Source organism: Vicugna pacos, chromosome 23 (genome assembly GCF_048564905.1).
Source record: "Vicugna pacos chromosome 23, VicPac4, whole genome shotgun sequence".
Taxonomy (NCBI): Eukaryota; Metazoa; Chordata; class Mammalia; order Artiodactyla; family Camelidae; genus Vicugna; species Vicugna pacos.
The window spans coordinates 37,798,524-37,820,554 of record NC_133009.1 but is presented as its reverse complement, the minus strand read 5'-3'; the positions used below and the strand labels follow the sequence as shown (position 1 = coordinate 37,820,554).

The 22,031-nt window shown below is 60.6% G+C and overlaps 1 protein-coding gene across 1 annotated transcript; it reads left to right on the top strand.

The window, feature by feature from the left end:
- The first annotated feature begins 15,293 nt into the window (after positions 1-15,293).
- On the top strand, positions 15,294-20,734 carry TNNI1 (troponin I1, slow skeletal type). The gene is made up of 7 exons (XM_015247067.3): positions 15,294-15,326; positions 16,111-16,152; positions 16,690-16,821; positions 17,891-17,980; positions 19,061-19,237; positions 19,487-19,596; positions 20,404-20,734. The coding sequence occupies exons 1-6, from the start codon at positions 15,309-15,311 to the stop codon at positions 19,592-19,594; spliced, it is 567 nt and encodes a 188-aa protein (XP_015102553.2). The 5' UTR covers positions 15,294-15,308; the 3' UTR covers positions 19,595-19,596; positions 20,404-20,734.
- The last annotated feature ends 1,297 nt before the right edge of the window (positions 20,735-22,031 follow it).

Sequence of the window (22,031 nt, the reverse complement as noted above, 5' to 3'; positions counted from 1 at the left end):
TACGTCAGTCGTGGCTAATGTGGGCCTGGACTCTGCTGGGCGCATGGTCAGAGCTGGGAATAATTCAGTTAATAAAACAGCAGAGGGACACGGGTGGACAGAGGCTGTGAGACCGAGGGTGGGAGTGGAGGTTTTTAGAAGCACAGGGGCAGGGGTTTCCCGAGGGACAGCAGTGCGTGCCGCCCCGGGGGCCGGCTGGGCCCTGGTGGGTGGGAGGCCCTGAGATGAAACCTCGTCACAGCACTTGGTGGGGTGTCCGGGGTGTGATCCAGCCATGAGTGGCCACTCGGCCTGGCCCCGCGGCCCTGGTCTGCCCTCCCCCGAGCCACAACAGAAGACAACAGTCCCAGAACGACCCTCCTGGGCACAGGACAGGCGATGCCCAGCAGGACAAGGAGCCCTTGTGCACCCTGCACGCAAATCCCGCTCCTCCTCCCCTGGCCTTGGGGGGTGGTTGGAAGTTCAGATGCCGGGGGGGGGGGGCAGGGGGCGGGGCTGGGTCACCTGGAGGTCTCTGGGAGCCCCGGGTTCCTGGAGCCGGAGCGGGCGAGGGTCCTGGTGCAGCTCCAGTGGGCCCTCTTTGACGAGAAAGGAGCAGGGATGCTGAGCTGCCCAGAGCTCACAGCGCACAGCAGCCCTTGGGCACAAGGCAGATGGATGACTAGTCCCACTTTGCAAGTGGGGAAACAGAGTCCAGCAGGTGGGAGGCTCCACCTGAAGCCACCCCCGAGTAAGTGGAGGCTCCAGGATTCACGGTAACGCGGGCGTGGGGACAGGATGGGGTGGGAGTCTGAGTGTACCTGGGGCACGGGGCCATCTGAAGGGTGGGGTTGGGTGGGGTCCCCCCTCCCATCCATCCACCCACCTTCCATCCGCTTCCACCGCTGCCCCTACCCCGTCAGGTGTCTGGGGGCCCAGGCAGAGCCTGCAATGCCCCAGGGAGGGGGCGCAGGGTCCCAGCGGGGCAGCACAGATTTACTCAGCCTTTCCTTGAAAATTCCACACTCTGGGCGTTTGGCGGGAGCCTGGAATGCACTTCGTCGGAACAATCTGCCTTTCAGGGCGCACTGCATCAATCACCTCATTGTCCTCCTTGTCCTGGGCCGCTGAGGCTGTGGGGGTGGGGCATCGGGGTGGGAGGAGGAAGGGGCGCCCCCTGGTGTCCCAGTCTGCACACACCCATTGGGGTGCCCGAGCTGGACTGTGCCGCGGCCTGACGGCAGCTTCCCACCCTGCCACCACTCCCCATCGCGTTCCCGGATCCGGGTGGAGCTGGAGGGAGGTTGTGTGGGGACAAGACACAGAGCAGGGGGTCAGGCATGTCACGAAAGAAGGACGCTGCTGTCCAGCAGTCCAAGGACAGTCCAAGGGTCCAGGGCCAGAGTTCAGCCTCGAACGGCTCCTGACATGTGTGGCGTTGGGTGACTCAGCCCCCTCTCTGGGCCTCCGCGGTAAACGAGCTGGCCTGGGGACGGCACACACACAGTCCTGCACACGGTCCCGCAGCATGGGAGGGGTTTGAATCCGGGCTCCGCCCCTCGCCCTTCAGGGGCCGCTCTTCCCCCTGATGAGCCTCGGTTTCTCGCTCGGTAAAATGGGCTTAAAAACAATCACTCCTCATTATTCGTGGAATCCATATTCGCAAGTCAGCCCACTTGCTAAACTGTATTTGTCACCCCCAAGTCAATCCACCGCTCAGCACCAGCAGGCTCTCCCTGCGGAAACGTCTGTGCTCCGGAGACGGCGAGGACAAGAGCTCCCTGACTTCAGTGAGATCCAAGGCACAGAGGTCCTTGAGGAAACTGGCGCAGCAGCCCAGACAACGCCTGAGCCTCCCCCCAGGCCTGTGTCTGCCCCCGGGGGTGGGGGTGCCCACAGCTCGCCCAGGTCACCCCGACTGACTCTGCCTCCTTCGGCCTGTAGTCCGGGGGGCTCTGAGCCGCCCGCACCACTGTCACCAAGGAGACCTTCCTCCCGAGATGCGTGGTGCACCCCCCACCTCGCACCCGGCTGCCCCTGCCACGTCCTCTCTGTGAGTTTAGTTTGAACTCGTTTTGGTTAAGTTGGAAGTACTCACATAATCTGTGTAAGTACTTTTCACAGCCAAGCCAGGCAGTGTGCTATGATCGCTGCCCCAGTTTAACAGCAGTTTGATTTTCCCTGACGCTAAGTTTTGCCCGGTTTGTGCTTCTTGGTTGCCTGTGTCCACAACTCAAGGAGACCCCGTTTTGCCGGCGGCAGAGGGAGCTCAGTACCCCCACCCACAGGGGCATCTAGGCCCTCCATCCCTCCCTCCCTCCCCTCGTTTCTTTCCCGTTTCTTCCATGACCTCTGCCCCCAACCTGTGCCAGTCACGCTGGGCCTCAGCCTCGGCGCTGGTCGTCTGGGTGCCTCCCCCACCCCCATCCTAGCGCTCCCCGTTCCCGGCGCTCGGCCCCTCTCTGTGGGCTGCTCCTTCGGTCTGGGGAAGCGCAACCTCCAACAGCTTCTTGAGAAAAGGCACATGGGAATCCTGACGCTTCAGAGACTGAAAAGCATCTTTCCTCCACCTTCTCGGTTGTTGATGGTCTGGTGGGGCATCGAGTTCAAATCATTGTCCTGATCCAGGGAAAATGTGGGGCGAGAGGATGGCCGTGTCCCTGGTCTCGGTCAGGTCGCTGGGAAGCACCCCACGAAGTGGGGGTCCCTGGCTTCTCACTGGGAAGAATTCAAAGGCGAGCTTCAGGCGAGTGAAGGTAGATTCATTCAGAGACACACACTCCCTAGTGTCCCACTCAGAGGGGGAGCGGCCAGGAGGGGCGGGGCTGGTAGCTTCTGTGGGCTGGGGGACTTCATATGCTAACAAGTGGGGCACTATTCCAACTTCTCTGGGGAAGGGGCGGGGGTTCCCAGGATCTGGGCCATCCCCGACTTTTTGACCTTTCATGATCAGCCTCGAAACTGTCGATGTCACCTGTGGGAGTGACTGTCATGGCATCTGTGGGGTGCCATTTACCAAGCTAATCTGCCACAGTGAGCGTACAGTGAGGCGCAGGTCTCCTGGAAGTCCACCCTCCCGCCCACCGTCTTGGGCCCCAAGACCCACTGGGAGCTGGACCTCTGGCCGCCCTGGTGCTGACGGCTGCCCCCTGCCCCTCCTTCCCGTCTCAGTCCCGGGGAGTTTTGGAGGCATTTTCCTGCTGTGTTCTGGTTTCCGGCGGTGCTATGAGAGGCTGTGGCTACGTAACCTTTCAGGCTTCCGTGTGTGAGCTCTTCCTCTCTGGAAGCTTGTCCCCAGGGCCTCGGGCTTTGGGTCCCAGCGGAGCGGTTGCTGGGTGAGCCCACCCCTGCGTTTCTGGGAGGTGCGGCTTCAGCGTCTCTGATAACCGGCTCCTTCTGGCATCTCTGATCTTGCCAGAGCTCCAGGTGGTAAGATACTGGACCCCTGGGCCATCCTTTCATCCTCTCATCCTTCCTGAGCAATGCCCCATCTTTTTTTTTTTTTGTATTTTCTGGAAGATTTCTTCAACCTCCCCATCCAGCCCTTCTGCGGGATGCTGTGCTGTTGCTGTCGTGTTTCTAGTCCTAAGCGCTCTTTTTATGTTACACATGTTCCTTTTCCTTTTTGTGCATTTTCCCGTCTCACGGGCGCATCTCTCTCTCTCTTAATCATAGTTTTTGAGGTTTCACTCTGTTCCTTGCATTTTGTGTTTTCTCCAGGTTACTTTTTAATGTTTTAGTTCTATCAATTTAGGTGTTTTCCTCCGCTGTCTGGTGACCAGTCAACGTCCACTTACACATATGAATTGGAGGCTCTCCAAGGCTGACTGGAAGCTCTGTGCGCGGGTGGGGCTGGGGTCCCGCGGTCTACCTCCAGCGGCCTCACCTGAGAGGTGTCAGTTTTTCTGGATCAGAGCCCACAGTCTCCCACCAGGATGTACGAGCCTGGCTACCAGAGTCCCTGGAGCAGAAGTTGGGGGGGGGTACGTCCTACCCTCTGTCTGTGAACTTTGCTCCGTCCTCTTGTTGAGGACGACGTCCCCCAGTGTGATGCCGTGTCCTCAGCTGCGCCTGCTACCTGTTGCGCTGTGCACCCTCCTTCCCTGACTCTGATCCCTTCCTCCTAGGACATTCTTCTGGTCTCTTCTCCTCCTCTGCATCTCTCCCCAGCCCCCTTCACATGTCCACCCCCTGGGGTTTCATCCCCACCTTCTCCTCCCCACTCCCTTCTGTCCCCACACCTTGCCTGACTTCTCAACGCTGTGGGGCTGATGACTCCCAGTCTGCCTTTCCAGGCACAATCTCCCCCGAGCTGGGTACTGGAATGCCCAGCCCAGCAGCTACTGGCTGGGTCACCGATCTGCCCCTGAGCATCTCAGGTTTGTCTGTCTAACATGGAACTGGCTGGTTTCATCCCAAACCAGCCCCTCCTCTGAGACTTTCTTCTGCTTTCAGTTTAAGGCACCACATCCACCCTGGTGACTAAGCCAGAAAATTATTCTAGATTCTTTCCCTGTCCCCCTCCCGGACACTGCCCCCCACGCCCCCCCAACTAGTGCTGAAGACCAGTCCCCTGATTGTCTGTGGCATGTCTTGCCCACAAGAAGACGTTGCCTGCCATTCGGAGAGACAAGGACTATTGCAGCCATCAAGCCATTAGCCACTGCAGCTGTCCCTCCAGGGCGCCCTGGGGGGACTCAGGGTGCTGAAAAGCAGGATGCGGCCCCAGACCGCTATGATGCAGATCTAAGGAGTAACTTCCACTGCACAGACCCTGGCGTCTTCCCTACACAGAAAAACAATAAAACCTTCAGGAAGCCTTTGATGTTCGACTGTGAGTTTTTTTTCCAACAAAACTTCCTGTATATCCTGGCTCCTCCCCGTCTCTACCGAGCAGCTCCTCAGAGGCTCTGAGAGGCTGCCTCCTGGGCTACAGTCCTTAGTGAGTTCCCCTAACAAAACTTAACTAGAAACTTTCAGGTTGTGTGTTTTTCTTCGGTTGAGTGTCCTCTGTTCCAGGCTGCTGCTGCTGCTGCTGCCTTAATTCAGGTCCTCCTCGGCAGTCACCCTTATTTTTTATTATTATTATTATTATACTGTTGTATTTTTGTGTTATTCACATCATATTTAGATCTTGTCATATTTGGTTATTGTTGTTGTTATTATGATGATGATGATGATGATGATGATGCCTCTGACCTGACCCCTTGGTCTCCAACTCTTCCACCCTCTGATCTGGCCTTTCTTCTGCAGGCGGCATGAACTTTCTAAAATTTGACTCTCACTGTGTTGCCCTGGTTTACAGCCCTTTAACGGACCTCTGTTAAATGCATGGGGTTCCAGCTGCTTGGCACCTGGCGTGCAGAGCAGGCTTTGTGACGTGTCATCACCCTGCATGCAGTCCCAGCTCGCCAGCTCCGGCTTGTCCCCAGCTAGTCCTTCACGCTCTAGCAAGAGCAAACTGCCTGTAGTTCCCCCACCTGTCGCGGGCTTTCCTGCCACTGAGCCGTGCTCAGACCATCTTGGGTCTGTGATGCCCTTTCTCCTTGGTTGCCAGATGAACTCCCATACTTTCTAAAAATCCTAGATCAGGGGTTCCCTTGAGTCCCCGCTCAGAGAATTCATCACACCTTGTCAGCAAAACAAGAAAACACACGTGTTACTTATGTGTATTATTACAACTGGGGAGTTTTCCTGTGTTCACGTGGACAACAGAGCAGGAGGCAGAGGCTCCCTGTCTGCCTTGATTTTAGTCTGAATTGTGAAGAATTCGCATTTCCCGAGGTCAGGGAGAGGATAACAGGTGAGGTGCAGCAAGTGTGCGTCACCCAGGGGAGACCCCCTGAGTTGCTGGGAAGTGACTGTCCACGGAGGGAGGTGCTGGTGAGAATGAATACGACTTTGTCACAGGCTGTGAACTGCTGAGGCGCCCGGGCCCCCACGAGTCTCCCTGGAAACCTTGACACCCCTAGTGTAGGAGGGGGTTCTTCATACCTTCGCCTCCTGGGAGTCAGGAAGCGCCCCGCATGGCCTGCCCAGCTCCGCCCTGTAGTGTCTGCACCTTCCCCTGCAGCCTTTCCTCAGCGTCACCTGGGTCACCCCAGAGAGGAGCGGGGGACACGGGGCCCCCTCCCCAGAAGGACTGCACGTCGTCGGACACAGTTACGCACACACCCCCACGTGGGTCCTTGAATGGCTTCAGGGGGTCGCGGAGCCCCTGTGACAGCGGGTGGCTTCCAAACGATGCGTGAGAACGTTACGGATTTGGGGAGGTTTCGAAGGAAGTGCTGAGCCCTCCAAAAGTAAAGAGCCCCTTAACCAGGGGGACTTTTAGACGCAGGGACCCTCCCTTTAAGGGAAGCCACTTTGAAAGCAGCCACACGGGTCACGTGACTGCCCTGCGGGCCCTCTGACAGTCAGGCTGTGTCGCCCGCCCTCCCAGCTTCAGCGCGGGCTTGGCCCGCGTCACCTGTGCGGGCCGCACCTGTCCCGGGAAGGCTCCGCGGGTGATGGATGTGGGACGGGGCTCGGGACACGTGACTGCGCCAGCGCAGTGGGGGCTGGGGGCGGGGTGAGCGCAGGGAAGGGGCGCAGCGGCCCCTAGTGCGCGCTCGCCGGGTGCTCGGGAGCCTCGCGGTCACACAGGCGCTCGCGCCCGCCCCGGCGCGCCCTCTGCCGGCCGGAAGGGGAACTTCGCCTCCGGCCCCGGCACGGGGACTTGGGCAGATTCCTCACCGCGGACACGCAAGGACTGAGCCGAACACCGCAGCGTCACGCAGCTCCTCGCGGAGGCCTCCCTCACTCGTCCTTTCAGGGACGCTGGGCGAAGCCGCGAAACCACGAGGTCCCCGCTCAGCCGTGGCCGATCCACGCTCGGCAGCGTCGATGGTGAGACTCCCCCGGTCATGCCTGTTTCCAGGGGCATTTGACGGGATTCGAAACCACGCTTCGTTTTTCCTCGATCCTTTGTGCTTTTTAAAACCCCACTTTATAGACAAAATAAGTGAATCAGGGTAGCAGCAATAATCTACTGAAAGCAGGACAGTGGTTCTCACACTTCACCGAGGACTCTCAGGCCCTTCGTCTGCTGGTCCCGATTGCCAATACTCCCGCGTCAGAGCTGGAAGCGGAAAACCTTTCAAATATTGATTAACTTACTTAATAACTATAAGTCCATCTTACATCTTATTATGGAAGCCCAGATAGGTTTACGTAATCAGACTATGTAGCATAAACAAAGTGCTTCTGTAAATATGCTATAAATAACAAAGATGTGTCCATACCAATAAAATTAATTATCATTACTGATTATAAATTAAAAGTTTAATAGTAAAGTTATAAAACGTAAATATCTAATAAGAAGAAAGTCAGTGTTTCACACTTTGGCAAACCCCTCTGATGCCTGGTTGCCAGAAGACAGCTAGGTTCTCACCTGCTTCTGCGGCCAGTCTGCTGTTACGTTACGTCGTGCTGAGGTTCACAAAAAACATCCAGCCTTACGTCGATAAGTAGTTGGAAAAGAGAGAAGTATTTTTAAAATTTTATTTATTTACTTATTTTTGCTTTGTTTTTGGGGGAGGGAGGTAATTAGTTTTCTTTCCTTCTTATTCTTATTTTTTAATGGAGGCACTAGGGATTGAAACTCAGACCTCATGCCTGCAAAGCATGCTCGCTACCACTGCGCTACACCCTTCCCCCAAGAGAGAAGTGTTTTACAGTTTTTTCAGAGAATTGTGGATACTCTTCCGGGGTTACTGTATCAAAACTCAGCAGGTGGAGGTTTCTTGAAGGTTAGTTACAATGTGGAACCTTAAACCGTATCAATGAAGTTTTCATTTTTCATTGAAGTTACATTAAAATCCACATTTACGTTGCACTTTGAGTGGGTGTCTCACTCATTCACTCTTCTGTGGTTCTGTAATAGGACGCATCGGTCCTTCAGAAAATATGCTGTGTTAACACATTTTATGCACTAGTCAATGATTTTTAAGAACTACATTCTTTAATATTGCCGCCGGGCTTATCTGGAAAGGCTACGTATTTGGGAAGCTGTCAAGCTCATGATGGCAGATGCAAATTTTCCAAGATTTGAATTTTCTTTTGAAAGCTTGACTTTTATAATTGGCAGCAAATACGCTCAGCTGTTTCCTTTGAGGTGACAGATCTACTTAGTTCATTTCTGAGAAAATATTTACCAATGTTCAATCCTACCCACTGTAGTTTTTCAGTCAAGTGAGAATGCCACACCAGGGATGTGGCAGCTGGGATGCCGTGTTCCCTTGTACTTACACCTGCAGGCGCACAGCAGATGTGCTCCCTGTACACGGATGGTTCAATGGAGAACACTTGGCCCTTTCTTCCGCTTCATCAAAGACACTCTTAGGAAAACTGGCTTTTCCCCCTAAAGTGAGCGGTGGGCAGAACGCAGCTATAGCACAGTCTGGTGCCATGGCCCGACTCCCATGCTGGCACCAGAAGTTCCACCTGCCACTGCCTTTGCTCCCCAGCACGATGCAGCACGATGGAAAACGTGGGTCACGTCCCCGGGAGGCATTGCCAGAGACAGGCCCGTGGCGGGGAAGAGATGGGTCCGTCTAGCGGGGCTTGATGCTGTCTCCGCGGCCCACGAGGCTGGGAGGGTCCATTTCACCCGGAAACCCCAGCTGGTTTCCCACCTCTCCTTCTGGTTCCCATTGGGTGCAGTTCTGTGTCTATGGGACCATGTCCCCTGCTGGACCCACAGGGAGCCAGTGGAGGGTGTGGACCCTCCTACAGGCAACCCCTCTGACAAGGAGAGAGACGTGGATGGAGGTGTGAGCAGACCTTTGGCAGGACGACTGCACTGGGAGGGACACGGGGGGGGCCCTCCGCTTCCTGGCAGCTGCCCCCCAGCCCTTGGCCCCGTGGGTCCTGGCCCTGGTGCGGGTGCAGGGCTTCAGGGGGGTCATCTCGCCCTGGCAGGGTCTTGTAGAACCGCTGATGGAGGGGCCCCTTCCTGGCCAGATCCTCCCCAGGGAGCCTGCAAAGTCATCACCAGGTGGGGGCGGGTGGACAGAGAGGGTGAGATGTGGGGCCCGGAGGGAGGTGCTCCCTGGACGGAGGTGCTCCCCAGATGAAGGAGGGGGCAGGGAGGCTGGGTGCTCCCCAGACGCTGCAGGGCCCTCTGTCTGCATTGGCACCTGCTTCCCCAGCATTCCTGGCCCCGGCCTGGGCACGGGGTGGTCACAGCTCACAGAGAGACATCCAAGGGGCTCAGTTTCATGTCAACAAGGCCCAGCTGCCCAGCTGCTGTTTCTATGTGCATCTGAGCTCATCGTTGGAGGGGAGAGCGGGTCGTCACCTAAGTCAAGGTCAGAGAGAGGCTGTGTCTGCCCCTTCCTGGGGAGGGGTGGAGGGTGGAGGGTGGGCAGTGTGCCTGGACCCTCCAGGTGCCAAGAACTTGAACAGGACGGCTCCCGAGCTGGCCCTTCCCCTGTGGCCCCAGCCATGGGCACCCTGCCTTCATTCCAGGACCCAGGGGACAGGCAGGATCTCTCCTGAGCCCTGAGGGGCGATCTCCTGCACTGTCTCTGGTCGGAAGCCTCCTCTCCGTGTTTCCATCTGTCGTTTGTTCCATGAGCATTGGTCGAGCACCTGCTGTGTGTCAGGCGCTGTGTGTCAGGCGCTGTGTGGGAAGACAGGAGTAGGGCTGGGCCAACACTCAGGCTTCTCCAGAAGAGTAAACAGATGTCAGCCTTGCGGGTTAAGTGCAGGGAAAGAGGGTTGCATAGGGGCTGGGGAGGGCTCCTCGTGCAGGCAGGGTGGTCGGGGCAGGCTTCCTGGAGGAGGCAATGCTCCACTGACGCTTGGGAGAGAAGGGCCTTCTGAGAAGCCTCTGTGGCCCCGGGAGCTTCGCATGGTCGTGTGTCCGGAGCTGAGGGCATGTGCCGACCTTCACCTCCCTTTCACAGGTGAGGACACGGAGGCCCAGAAGCCCCTGGTGAGTGTTGCTGTGTGAGGCGGAGCCGCCTGTCCCGAGGCTGGGGGTCCACTGGCCGAGTCTCTAATGTGCAGGCCTGGATGGGGAGGCTGGTTTGTGGCAGGAAACTGAGGCGCGGGTGGCTGCTTTTCAGTTCTTTGTTCCTTCTGCTCTCTGCCTCCAGCCCCCGCCTCACCTCTGCTCAGAACTTGGCAGGGGACGCTAGCTCTGGACCAGTCCACGGGTGCCAACCGGACACCCGAGGGCCCCGCCCCCACGGCCAGCCGAGCGCCCTGCCTGGTTCCCCATCTACCCTCCCCTCTGCCATCCCCGCTCCTGCCGCCCCGTTTTGTTAGCTTCACGGCAGTCTCTCCAGGCCCCCGCGGCTGCCTGAACCTTCTTCCTAAAATGAGCTCGTGGTCGCCCCGCCAGCTCCCCAGCAGTGACTCAGGTGAAGCACAGACCCCGCGGCGGAGTCGCAGGCCCCTTGGGGCCTCTGTCGGCCTCCTCGGCCGCTGCGCTGCATGCCCTCAGCACCTGCTTCTGCTCACCTACTGGTCGGTCTGTTCTCTGGGCTCTTCCCTTTCAAAAAGTGGGTTAATCCACGCGCATGATTTGTTCCGTTTTTGTGCGTAGTAAGATTTTGTAAGAAAGCTGTTGCACAAACTATAAACGTAATCAGCCCGTGCAGTGAACTCCAGCGAACTCGTCCTGGCTCCCAGACTCCCTCTCTGATCCCAGCGGCTCCGTGTCTGGGGCCCAAGTTCATTCTCCACCCCAGCCCCTCGGCCTGGAATCTGTGCCCCTCACCCCCAGAGCTTCCCAGACCCTGCTCTGGCTGCCTTCCAGCACGGAGCTTCCCAAAGGTGACCTGACCGGAGCCCAGTTAGAGCCACATCTGCTGGTCCAGAGGCCAGAGCCTCCCCTCGGCGCTGCCCCCACCGTCTGCAGTCAGCTGCAAGCAAGGCCCGCCTCACTCTCGGAGCCCCCCACCCCCGTGGAACTGTGGGTATGTCCCCTGAGGACACCCTCATCCACCAGCTCTGTCCCCGCTCAACAGGAGCATGGCCTTGAGAGGGGTCAGTGCTCTGCCTGCCCCGCCCCCGCCTGGACTCCTGGCTCCCGAGCTGACCAACAATAAGTCACTGGATTAACATAGCGGGCATTGTCTTCTCCTGACCGCAGGGTGGGTATTAGCTGTTTGTCTACTGTCCTAAAAATAGCCGGTAAACAGGTGCAGCCCCGGCTCCGGCTCCCTGGATGCCGGGCACAGAGCCTGGGCCGAGGAGAGGGGCCTTAGTCTCCCCAGGTCCCAGGCACGGGCCTGGGGTGCCCTTGGAACCTGGGAAACCCACCTGGAGAGGGTGCAGAGCAACTGCAGACCCTCAGACCCTGTGGGCGTGGAGGTCAGGTCAGCTCCACAGCCTCGCTGGACCCCCAAGGCACTGTTTACATCACCCCCGGGTGCAGGCATGCCCCTGGCGCATGTGTACCAGGCCTAGAGGATGCCCCAGCCTCAGGACTTTCGCCCTCTTGGAGCACTGGTGGGGGGCCTGGTTGCCACATTTCCTTGCGGCAGATGTAGGGCCAGTGAGATGACTCCTTTCCCCAGCTCTGCTGCCCCCAGGCCTCCCAGTGCCCCGGCCGCTTCCCTGCTCAGGGCCCCCTCTGATCTGCTGCCCACCCCCTCTTTCTTGGACTCCTGTCTCCTAGGTGGTGGCTGCTGTGTGCACAGGCTCTGTGTGTCCTCCTGAGCCTGGGGCACGGCTCAGGGTGTCTTCAAGCCCGCTGGCTGCTGCGTGCACCGCGGCGTCCCCTCCATGAGGTGTCCCCTCCGTGAGGTGTGTGTGTGGTGGGGTGTGGGGGGAGCAGGGCAGTGGGAGGGGTGGCGGGCCTGTTCTATTTTTACTGGCCAGTGGCTGCGGGCGGTAGTTTTCATAGCCTCCCCTCGGCTCTGCCCCCAGCAGTCCGCAGTCAGCTGCGAGACGAGGCCAGCCTCACTCCCGGAGCCTGAGGAAGGTAGGTGTCTGCACCCGGCAGAGCGCCTGGGCTCCAGACCCAGGGGCAAGCCAGGGCGTGCAGGTGGCAGAAGGCAGCTCGGGAGGTGCAGCAGGGTTTGCTGGGGGAACAGTCCTAAGACACCTACGGCAAGGCGGCATCTCTCCTGCAAAACTGGTTGGAGGTGAAGCTCCTGCCCGTTTTGAGACTGGGAGCCGTGCGCGGAGTCGTCCACGGGCTGCCCAAGGAGCCCCAGGGCAGCGCCTAGCGGGTCTTGGCTCACACCGGCTGCCCGGCCAGTCCCGGAGGGGGAGGGTTCCTGAGGGAAGGGGTGGCATCGGGGACCAGAGGGGGCAGGGGGCTGCATCTGGAACTTGAGGGAGAGCTGGTGAGCAGTGCGAGTGGGGAGGAGAAGGGAGGTCTGTGGGCAGGACTCGGGGAGGGAGCCTGGACCCCCCACCGCCGCCCTAGGAGACTGCCCTGCCCCTTTGTTCTTTGTCTCTGAGGGATTCACTTGGCACCCTTTGCTGGCCAGCAGACAGGGGCGTGGTGGGCAGAGCGCCAACCCCGCGGCGGGGGGGCACCCCCACATGCCTTGTTCTGGAGTGGAGGTCATGTCGAGGTGGGGGTCCTGGGGGAGGCGGAGGCAGCATCGGGTTTGGAATGTGAGATTCTGTGAACACATCAGTGAGGCCCGGGCTGGGCTTTGGGGTGGGGGCTCTCTAACGGGTCGGGGGCTAGAGGCGGGAGACTGTCCCCAGCACCTCTAGGGGGGCTTTCTGTTCAGAGCTCAGGGCGGGGTGGGGTGGAGGTCCCACAGCCACAGCCCTGGGAGCACAAACCTTGTTCACGGTCAGTCAGGGAGGACCTGGATGCCCTTGAACTGGGGTCCAAGGTCAGGGGGTAGGGAGCACGGGAGGAACATGAGCCTGATGAGAAATCTGTGACCTGAACTGTCAGGTGTGTGCAGAAGTTGGTTCTTCTTTCCACACACACACACACACACACACACACGACACTTTTACACACGGACACACCTTGGTCTCATGGTCCAGCTGACATTCTGCCCCACCCATGGGGCCTCAGGGGAGGGCCCCCCAGCCCCCCTCAGTGGGTTCTGTTATCTCCTCTTTCCTGCAGCTCCCCCCCCTCACCGCTAGAGCCATGTCTACATCTGACTTCTTATCACCACCTGCTTGTCTTCCAGGGGGCCTGTCAAGGGGTCCCGTCTGGTGGGTGTCAGAGCGCAGGCCGAGACCCAGGGCCTGGCGTTTGTCAGCGGGGCAGGCTGTGGGGGGGCCTGGAGCTGGGCAGGAGGCCTGGACGGGCTGGACAGGTAGCAGGCACCAAGCGGGAGGCCTGGACCTGACCAGATGCCCACCAGGGGCTGAGCCCTGTGCCCTCTGGGGACCGCACTGCGGGGCTGATGATGGAAACTGGACCTGGGTGGCGTCCCCCCCCCCCCCCGCCACCGTGGCCTTCTCTCTTTGGACTCCCTCTGTGTCTTCAAGGCAGCCAAGCCCTAGAATAAACAGCGGGCGATACAATCGAATTTCAGCCAAGCATCTCGGGAATGCGAGGACTTCCTCCTCTCTGGGTCCAGGGTGGCGGCTGAGGCGCTGGGGCCACACCCTCTCTCCCCCTCCCCCACCCAGCCTCGCCCTCCCCTGGGGCAGAGGCGGGGGTGGGACGAGTGAAGGCTTTCAGCTGGGGGGACGGGAGAGGAAGTCCAGCCTCACCCATGCCTTGGGCCACGAGGGGAGAGGGAGGTCAAGACAGGCGGAGGTGGCTCTGGAGTGAGGGGACTGTGGCCACTTTGCACGAGTCCTTTAGAGTCGGCCTCCCTCCCCGACTCAGGCCAGGTTCCTGGACCAAATCCAACTCCTGACCCTGCGCTCAGCCTCCCCGCACCCAACGCCCCCCGCCCCCGTGCTTCGCTTCACAACCCGGCTCAGGGTTCCTGCCGCTTGCACCTGCTCCACCCCAGCTGCCCTCCTCCCTGCGGGGATCTTTTGCCCAGTCCCACCCCCTCCACTGGAATGCTCTTTGTCTAGGCCCGATGGTGGTCAGGCCTGACTTTGGAACAGCCGCCTCTACAGCTGCAGGAACCCCTCCTCGGTCTGGGCCGCAGGGCCATCAGCCAGGGGGCTGCAAACTGTGCTCGGTGGGCAGAGGACCTCGTGGAGGTCCACGGGGCTGCTGTGCTAACCCTCTCGCACCAGGGCTGGTGGCTCTTGCTGGTTGCACTTGGTTTGAATGAAGGGTTCAAGCCCCAGATATCAAGTGGAAAACAAGTTCTTTAACTCCTCGTTTTGCAGAGAGGAAAGCCGGCTAGGAGAGGGCCTGGGGAAAGGTTGGTGTGGGACAGGGGGTCTGCCCCGCCTCCCGGCTCACCCCTCCCTGCAGGGCCTCCTCACCGCCAGTCCCCTCCCCCCAAGGTCCACGGGAACGGCGCCCCTGGAGTTGTGCCATGTGGTGGCGCCTGTGGGCTGTCATCAGTCTCCCAGACCCCTCCCCTCTCCGAGACCCCCATGACCACCCACTGTCCACGGGACCGGCTAGACTCAGCCATTGTTCAAGGCCCCGCGTCTGAGCCCTGCCCTCCAAACATACCTTCTGTGGGTCCCATTCTGTTCCCCACGGGCGTCGGCAAACTTGTAGAAAGGGCCAGCTAGGTGGGGGTGGGGCAGAACCGGAACCTTCCCTCATTAACGACCCCTCCCGCCCCCAGGTGCTGCCCCCTGATGCCATGCCGGAGGTGTAAGTAGTCCTCTCCCCCGGGGCTCCAGGTCGGTCCCTTTGCTGCGGATTTCAGCCCGTAGTTAGGGACCGTCTGTTCACCCGTAGTTAGTTAGGGACCGTCTGTTCAGTCCCCGAGCAGCTCTCCGGATCACCAGATCCTCAGACAGGGATGGTCCTGAGTGCTGGGCGCCCAGCCTCACCACGTGTCCTCCCAGGTTTTGAGCAGAATTCGCCCCGGGTTGTCTTGGGAAGACCTTTTGGCCTGTGTCTCAGAGTCTGTCTGCACTGCAGCCAGGCCACGAATTACCATTGCCCAGTAGATGAACAAAGCTTTGGGAGGGGACCCACACGCCCACTCGGGATCCCACGGGGACCCTCCATCCTTCCCAGCGTACAGTGGCTGGTGCTTCCCAGCAAGGCCCTCCAGTAGCTCAAAGGGCTGGTGGGTTTTTTCCCTTCTGCTGATCCTCAAACTAGCCCCACCGCGTGATGTCTGATTCCTTTCCGGGCACTGTCACGGCACCCCTGCCCCAGCTTGTTCCTGGGGTCTGCTGCCCAGTGTGTGAAATGCATTGTTCTCACTCTGTCTTCTGCTCTCCCCCTTCCACCCCCGCCCTGGGTCCTCCCTGTGATGGACGCCTGCAGCGAGGTGAGTGAGACTTGGGGTATCTCTGTTTGGCTTAAGTCTTTAGATGGGTGAGGGTGGGGTGGACATTTGAGGAGAGGTGAGAGCTTGGGTCAGGACCCAGGGAGGGGGTGCCCAGTGGCTGAGCAAATTCCCAGGAGAACAGAAGTCCTGGGGGAAGACTCTGGACGTAGGGCTCCTCGAGGTCCAGGCAGGGGGCTCCCCCGGCACGATGTCCCTGGAGGGTGGTCCTGGGGCTGCGGCCAGGCAGAGCCGGGTGTGACTCTGCACCCAGGCTGACCACGGAGCAAGTCCTCCCTCCCCTGGTCTGAGGACCGGTCTAGCCCTGGGGGCCGTGCTTGTCCTTAAGAGCCAGTCCCAGGAAAGCCGCATTTGAAGGGTGGGAGGGGATCTCCTTGGGTTATTCCACCCCCCCCCCCAACATTGAGGGAGGAGCACAGGGGGTCCTTGCCTCCTCTCCAGGTCTCAGCTGGCTGGATACAGTCCGGATTTGTTCAGCTGCTGAGGACACAGCCTCCGTCCAGCCCTGGGCGGTCGGGGTGGGGACTGCACGGGGTGGGCTGTGGCTCAGGGCTGGCAGGGGGCATCAGCAGCACAGACGGAGGGGACACTCCGCAGAGCCTCAGTGAGAATCAAATAAGCTGTTTCTCTATAGCCCTGTGAGTCTCTAAGTTTATCGAAGGGAGTCCTCAGCGGTGGCGCCGAAGCGCCCCTTGTGGCGGGGAGCGGCACTGCGGCCCAGTCCAGGTTCCCGGTTCTCACCTGTCTCTCCTCCCTCTCCCCTCAGAGAAAACCCAAGATCACCGCCTCCCGCAAACTCCTGCTGAAGGTGAGCGGGGTGCTGGCTCCGGGGGGGGGTGGTGACGTCTAGGGGGAGGCAGAGGGCAGCAGAGGGTGGTGGGCGGGTGAAGAGGAGGGAGACGATGTCGGGAGGAGGAGGGAGGGGGCAGGGAGAGGCAGCGGGTGGGGGCAGGAGGAGGCGCCAGGGCCAGGGCCCGGAGCCCAGGGTCAGTGGGTTGGAACTTGGAAATCTGGCATCCTGGCGCCCTCTGGGGCCTGCGAGGAGGGGAGACCAGCTTCGCGGGGGGGAACCCCTGGTGGGGAGGTGGGTTTGCTTTAATTGGTAAGAGCTGCCTTCGGCCCAAACAGATGAGATGTGGTTAAGAGGAGAACTGAGGGAAATTAAAGCCCAGGATCCCAGAGTGCTTGGGGTCACCCAGGTGTGGTCGCAGGTGGCCGAGCACGCTCCCCCACACGTAGCGGCGGCCCCGTCCACACGCGCCCAGGGCTGCCTGGTCTGGGGCCACTGACAGCGAGTGGGAGACACGGGGCTGCCCGGGCCCGCTCTCCACTCTGCCCCGTCCAGAGCCTGATGCTGGCCAAGGCCAAGGAGTGCTGGGAGCAGGAGCACGAGGAGCGGGAGGCCGAGAAGGCTCGCTACCTGGCCGAGCGCATCCCTACACTGCAGACCCGCGGCCTGTCGCTCAGCGCCCTGCAGGTGAGCGCGCAACCGCGCGGGGTTTCGGGCAGGTGACCCAGGGACCAGCTGTCAGGAGCCCAAGCTGCCTTGGCTCACTCCTCGTTAAAAGTCACACCCCGGAGGCGGTGCTGTTCCGCTGGGAAGGGAGCCTGCAGGCGCGCTGGTGATGGGGAGGTGGGCAGCCCTCGGGGAGCCTCGTTTCTCCAGGCCTGCCTGTCCTGTCCCTGCAGACAGGGCTTTAATGTTTTAGAAACACTGGTAACAGTTTAAACACCAGGGTCTGCGGAGTAAAGAGAGGAAATGCAGGTCGTCCTCAACTCACGACGGGGCTGCGTCCCCGCAAACCCAGGGCCAGGCGGAAGCCCTGGAGGTCCCAAGTGCCCTGAGCACACCTGTCCACCACACATCCCAGCTCGCCCTCGCCGACCGTCGCCGTGCCCGGAGCACTCACATCAGCCTGTGCTGGGCAAAGGCACCCAACAGAAAGCCTGCTTCATCAGAGTTGAGTGTCTCCTAGAGTTTGTTAATTGCTACACCGAAAGTGGAAACCAGGCGGTTGTCTGGTACGGAGCGGTTCTCCGTGCATCGGTGGTTTGCCCCGTGAGCGCGGGGCTGACCGGGGCTGGGGCTGGGGCTGGGGCTGAGGCTGCCCAGCGCCACGTATCGCTAGCCTGGGAAAGACTGAAATTCCAGACTCCAAGTACGGTTTCTACTGAATGTTTCTACCGTCGTAAAGTCGAAACATCACCCTCGTCGTCAGGGACTGTCTGAATACTGAAATGTCACCAATAGTTACTCCTGGCGGGGTGGCGTCACTAATTATTTTTGCTTTATTATTTTTGCTTAATACATAATTTTCAGAATATCTACAATTAACTTATATTGTTTTTATCATAAGAAAACGTTTTAAAGATAACAAGTATGTTCAGAAGGAAAACAAAGGGCTTGCACTCGGAGTGAAGGGATTCATCAGCTCCTTTTCAGAGCCCAGGTCTTGCCAAGGGGCTGGGAGAGGCCAGCACCCGGCTGGGAGGCAGAAGAGGGCGGCTGAGGGCTGACCTCCTTCCTGAACCCTTTACTCCTCCAGGACCTGTGTCGGGAACTGCACGCCAAGGTGGAGGTGGTGGACGAGGAGAGATATGACATTGAGGCCAAATGTCTGCACAACACCAGGGAGGTGAGCTGGGGGTGGAGGTGCACAGCTGGTGCAGGCTGGCTGGCTGGGTGGGGTCTGGGGGAGGTCCGGTGGGCATGGCCATGGCAGCTATGGACCAGGTCTCTCTCCTACTGCTGGGTCCGGGCAGGCACTTATCAGGAAGCTCTGGTCCCTGCACTCCAGTCCCCCAGGGCTGGGATGGGCAGAGAGCAGATGTCACACAGGTGAAAGGCACAAACTTCCTCCTGCCTGCCACGCGGACTCTTCAGTGGACGAGAAGCCGCCCGCTAGTCACCCCACAGTCACGTGCCCGCTAATAACGTCTTGCCTTGTGTGTGGCTTTCACGGGCGTCTTTCCTGTGACCCTCCCTGCGTGCCTTAGACGGAGTGGGTGCTTTTGCCTGACAGATGAGGACGCAGGCTCAGAGACTCAGAAACTCGGCTCGGGTCACACAGTGGAGGTCCTGGGTTGGGCCTTGTCTCTGGCCCCCGACTCCAGGGCTCGGGGCTTCCTGGCCCTGGATGCAGGGGGCCAGCTCCACCCAGACCCAGCTCTAGTGGGGTGGGCGGAAGGCGGAGGGGGGCCAGAGCTCCTGCAGTTGGAGGTGGCAGCTTCTCAGCACCTGTTTCAGCAGTGAGGGTGGTGCGGTGGGCCCAGAGCCACTTCGTCCTCCTCACTCCTCCCGATCAGGAAGGATGGGCTGTGGGGCCACTGATGTCCCCAGAATTCCCTCCAGAGGTCGCACCCTGAAATCCCCAAGGGGTCTTGGACCTGGGGTCCGTCGGCCTCCTAGACCCTGGACCCAGGGGATGCCTTCCATGGCTGCTCTGAAGGCCCACTGGGAAGAGACTGGTTAGAAGCAGGAATGAGAGGGACTGGCCCCTCCACTCCAAATGGGGCTTCGGCACCACACTCTGCCCCTTCCCGTGCGGCAGCCGAGATGGCCAGCAGCCTTCCCTGTCCTTGTCCTGCTCACTCCTGTATCAACAGAACAGACTAGAGGTGGCTCTTTGCAAGGTGACCGGTGGGTCTGAGCGTCCCCGAGGGTCTGGCCTGGAGAAGGGGGGGCCCCGGAGCCCTGAGCCGCCCCCTCCCTGCAGATCAAGGACCTGAAGCTCAAAGTGCTGGACCTGCGCGGGAAGTTCAAGCGTCCGCCGCTGCGGCGGGTCCGCGTCTCGGCCGACGCCATGCTGCGCGCCCTGCTGGGCTCCAAGCACAAAGTGTCCATGGACCTGCGCGCCAACCTCAAGTCTGTGAAGAAAGAGGACACGGAGAAGGTGAGCCCTGACCCTCGCCCCACACAGCTCGGCCGGCCCTGCACCTCTGGGGGGGCCCAGTTGACCTGGTGGGACGTTCCAGAGCCTCCCGGGGAGCCCAGGGGAGGCCTTAGCTTCCTGTTCTGCGAGGAGGAAGATGGGATTTCCCACCTTGCGGAAGAGGCTGACTCTCCACCACCCAGTTTCTCTTGCGTGTGGAGGGCCCGGCTGGCCCCCAACCGCTAAGTCTCCCGTGTGTGGCGCCCACAGGAGCGGCCTGTGGAGGTGGGCGACTGGAGGAAGAACGTGGAGGCCATGTCCGGGATGGAAGGCCGGAAGAAGATGTTCGATGCGGCCAAGTCCCCAACCACCCAGTAGAGGTACGCAGAGGCTGGAGGGTAGAGGGACCCTCTACCCTCCAGGACAGGGGCCGGTGCGCTGGGCCACGTGGTGCGGAGGGAAGACCCTGAAATGGGCTCAGACTGTGGGCACATGTTCCTGCTTTGGGGCTCTTTGCTCCCCTCCCCTACGGAGTTGGAGTTGTGCCAGCTCACTGGTCCTCCGGGGGTGGTCCCGGTACCACCTGGGGTGCAGACGACCTGGCTGCACCCCAGGCCCACTGGATCAGAGACTCTGGGGTGGAGCCGGCCCCTGGGTGACTCTGATGCAAGAGCTTGGAGCCCGTGGATTCGATGACCCCAGGGCCCTCCAGCTCTGACTTTCTGAAAGTCTAAGGGGAGTCCTGCAAAGTCCCCAGAACTGGTCCAAGACCACCCATTCTCCGAGGATTTGCTAGAGAAAGCAGCAGGGTCAGGCCACGTGACGGCCTCTGTGGGTGTGTGGAGGGGACATGTAACTGTCCGACAGACGTCAGTCAGACAAGCCCTCTGGAGGGGTGAGCTCTCTGAGGATGTGATGGGTGGAGGGTCGCAGTTGCCGGGAGGGTGTGTCAGAGCTCAGAGGTGGGGATCAGTCCGACGTGGAGGGGATGCCAGGCGGGGCCAGTGTGTGGGGCGGAGCCGTGTTGGGGGGCTCTTGGGCTCTGGGCCGAGAGCTGAGGCAGTGGGAGCCCCTGTGGACAGTGGTTCTGCCAGGTGCTGGGGTGAGAAGGCCCGGGACTGTGTGTGCTGCGGGCGAGTCACTTGGGTCACTGGGAGCAGATGGCTTCTGCCTCTCTGTCTCTACAGGCAGCTGGTCGAGCTGTGCCCTGGGCTCCCTTCTCACTTCTCCCTCCGGCTTGGCTCACCTACCCAGCCTGCGTCCTGCCTGCACTTCGGAGCATCCCACCCTGTTCCCTCTCCTCCCCTCCAGCCTGAGTGCCCTCCCGCGGGACTGGGGCTAGCAGACGCGCGGGAGGGGGACAGCAGCGTCTGAAGACCTCACCTGGCCGGTGGGCTCCCTGGGGCTCCCGGCCCGCCGTGGCGCAGCCAGGCTGAGAGGAGGCGCTGCACCCCTCGCGATGCACGTCACGTGCCCGCAGGCATCACAGCCCCTCCATTAAAATCAGTGTCCTGGTCATTTCTGTTGCTCTGGCTGTGAGTGCCCAGAAGGGGAGGGCAGGGAGCCTGTGAAGGAGGCCATGCTGGGCTTCAGGCAGCAGCGCGGGTCAGGACGGAGGGCTAGCGATTGGCAGCTGCCTGCTGGGGTCTCCCTGGTACCCCTTCTGCCCACCCAGTCCACTGACATGGCACAGCACAGCCTCACCCCCAGGGTGCTCAACTCAGCCCAGCCCCACACACGCCTCCAGCTGCCAAGGGGGCTGGGGCCCCGGCCCCGCCGCTCTCCCGGTGCCCTTCCTCCGCACACCGTGCTCACCTCTGCCGGGTCCCAGGCTAAGTGGTCAGGTCAGGGCGAGGCGGCTCAGCACCTGGCCCAGCCAGGAGGCTGTCTCGCAGTTCTCCACCTGACCACCAGGCGGCTCCTCCCTCACGCCTGCCCCTGGGCTCTCCCATCCGGTCCGGCAGGACCCTGTCCATCCTCATCCGCTGCCCCCACCGTTCTCCCTCCACACTCCTGACGAGCCGTGCCACCAGGACTGATTCTGCCCCAAGGTGGGCTGTCAGTGGTCTTCTGCGTCAAGTCCTTTCCCCGTCCCAGTGACACCTGGACCAAAGTCTGGTGACGGGTGCAAGTCTGCGGGGGTGGAATGGGGGCCTGGGAGCACCCCCCACACACACACACACACTGAGGACAGAGGCCAGCATCTGGGCCAGAATGGGGCCTGGCTTTTCCGGGGAGGAGGCGACAAGGGAGTGGCTGGTCCTGGGCCTGGACCAGGCTTTCTGGCCGCCCAGCCCTGGTCCCGGGAGAGCCTGAGCTGTGAGAAGAGCCCCTTCCACTGGCCCCACGAGTCCCTGCTCTGCCCTCTGCTCCCAGTGTATTATCTGTCATAGATCCCAGAGGCTGGGGGCAGAGTGCGGGCAGCTCCTCCTGGGGGCAGGGTCCAGCTCCTGCCGCGCAGCCTGTCAGCCCCTGAGGGCCCGGCCTCACGGGTCGTCAGCGGAGGCCATGCTCTGCCCGGGTTCTCACTGCAAACTCGGCTCAGTGGGCAGAGGGCAGACGTGCTTTCTCACACCTGCTACCAAACACAGAAACCCATGGGCACAGACACACCCAGTCTCTCACACACACGAAGCTGGAGGGCCAGGTGGGGCTGGGCCAGGCCACAGAGCACAAGCTTGGGCTTCGTGCCCAGGCAGCCACAGAAACCCACCCTTCCATGTCCCATGGGCGCCTCCCAGCTGGCCCAGGAATGAAGCATGGGCTCCTTGCTCTGTCTCCGCTCGGCCTTTGACAGCCTGGCCTGGAGCTGCCC

Bases quoted from the DNA above. Each gene is read 5' to 3' on its own strand.
- TNNI1 (XM_015247067.3), top strand. The intron at 17,981-19,060 runs GTGAGCTGGGGG...CCCTCCCTGCAG, and splicing joins GTCTGCACAACACCAGGGAG to ATCAAGGACCTGAAGCTCAA. The intron at 19,238-19,486 runs GTGAGCCCTGAC...TGGCGCCCACAG, and splicing joins AGAAAGAGGACACGGAGAAG to GAGCGGCCTGTGGAGGTGGG.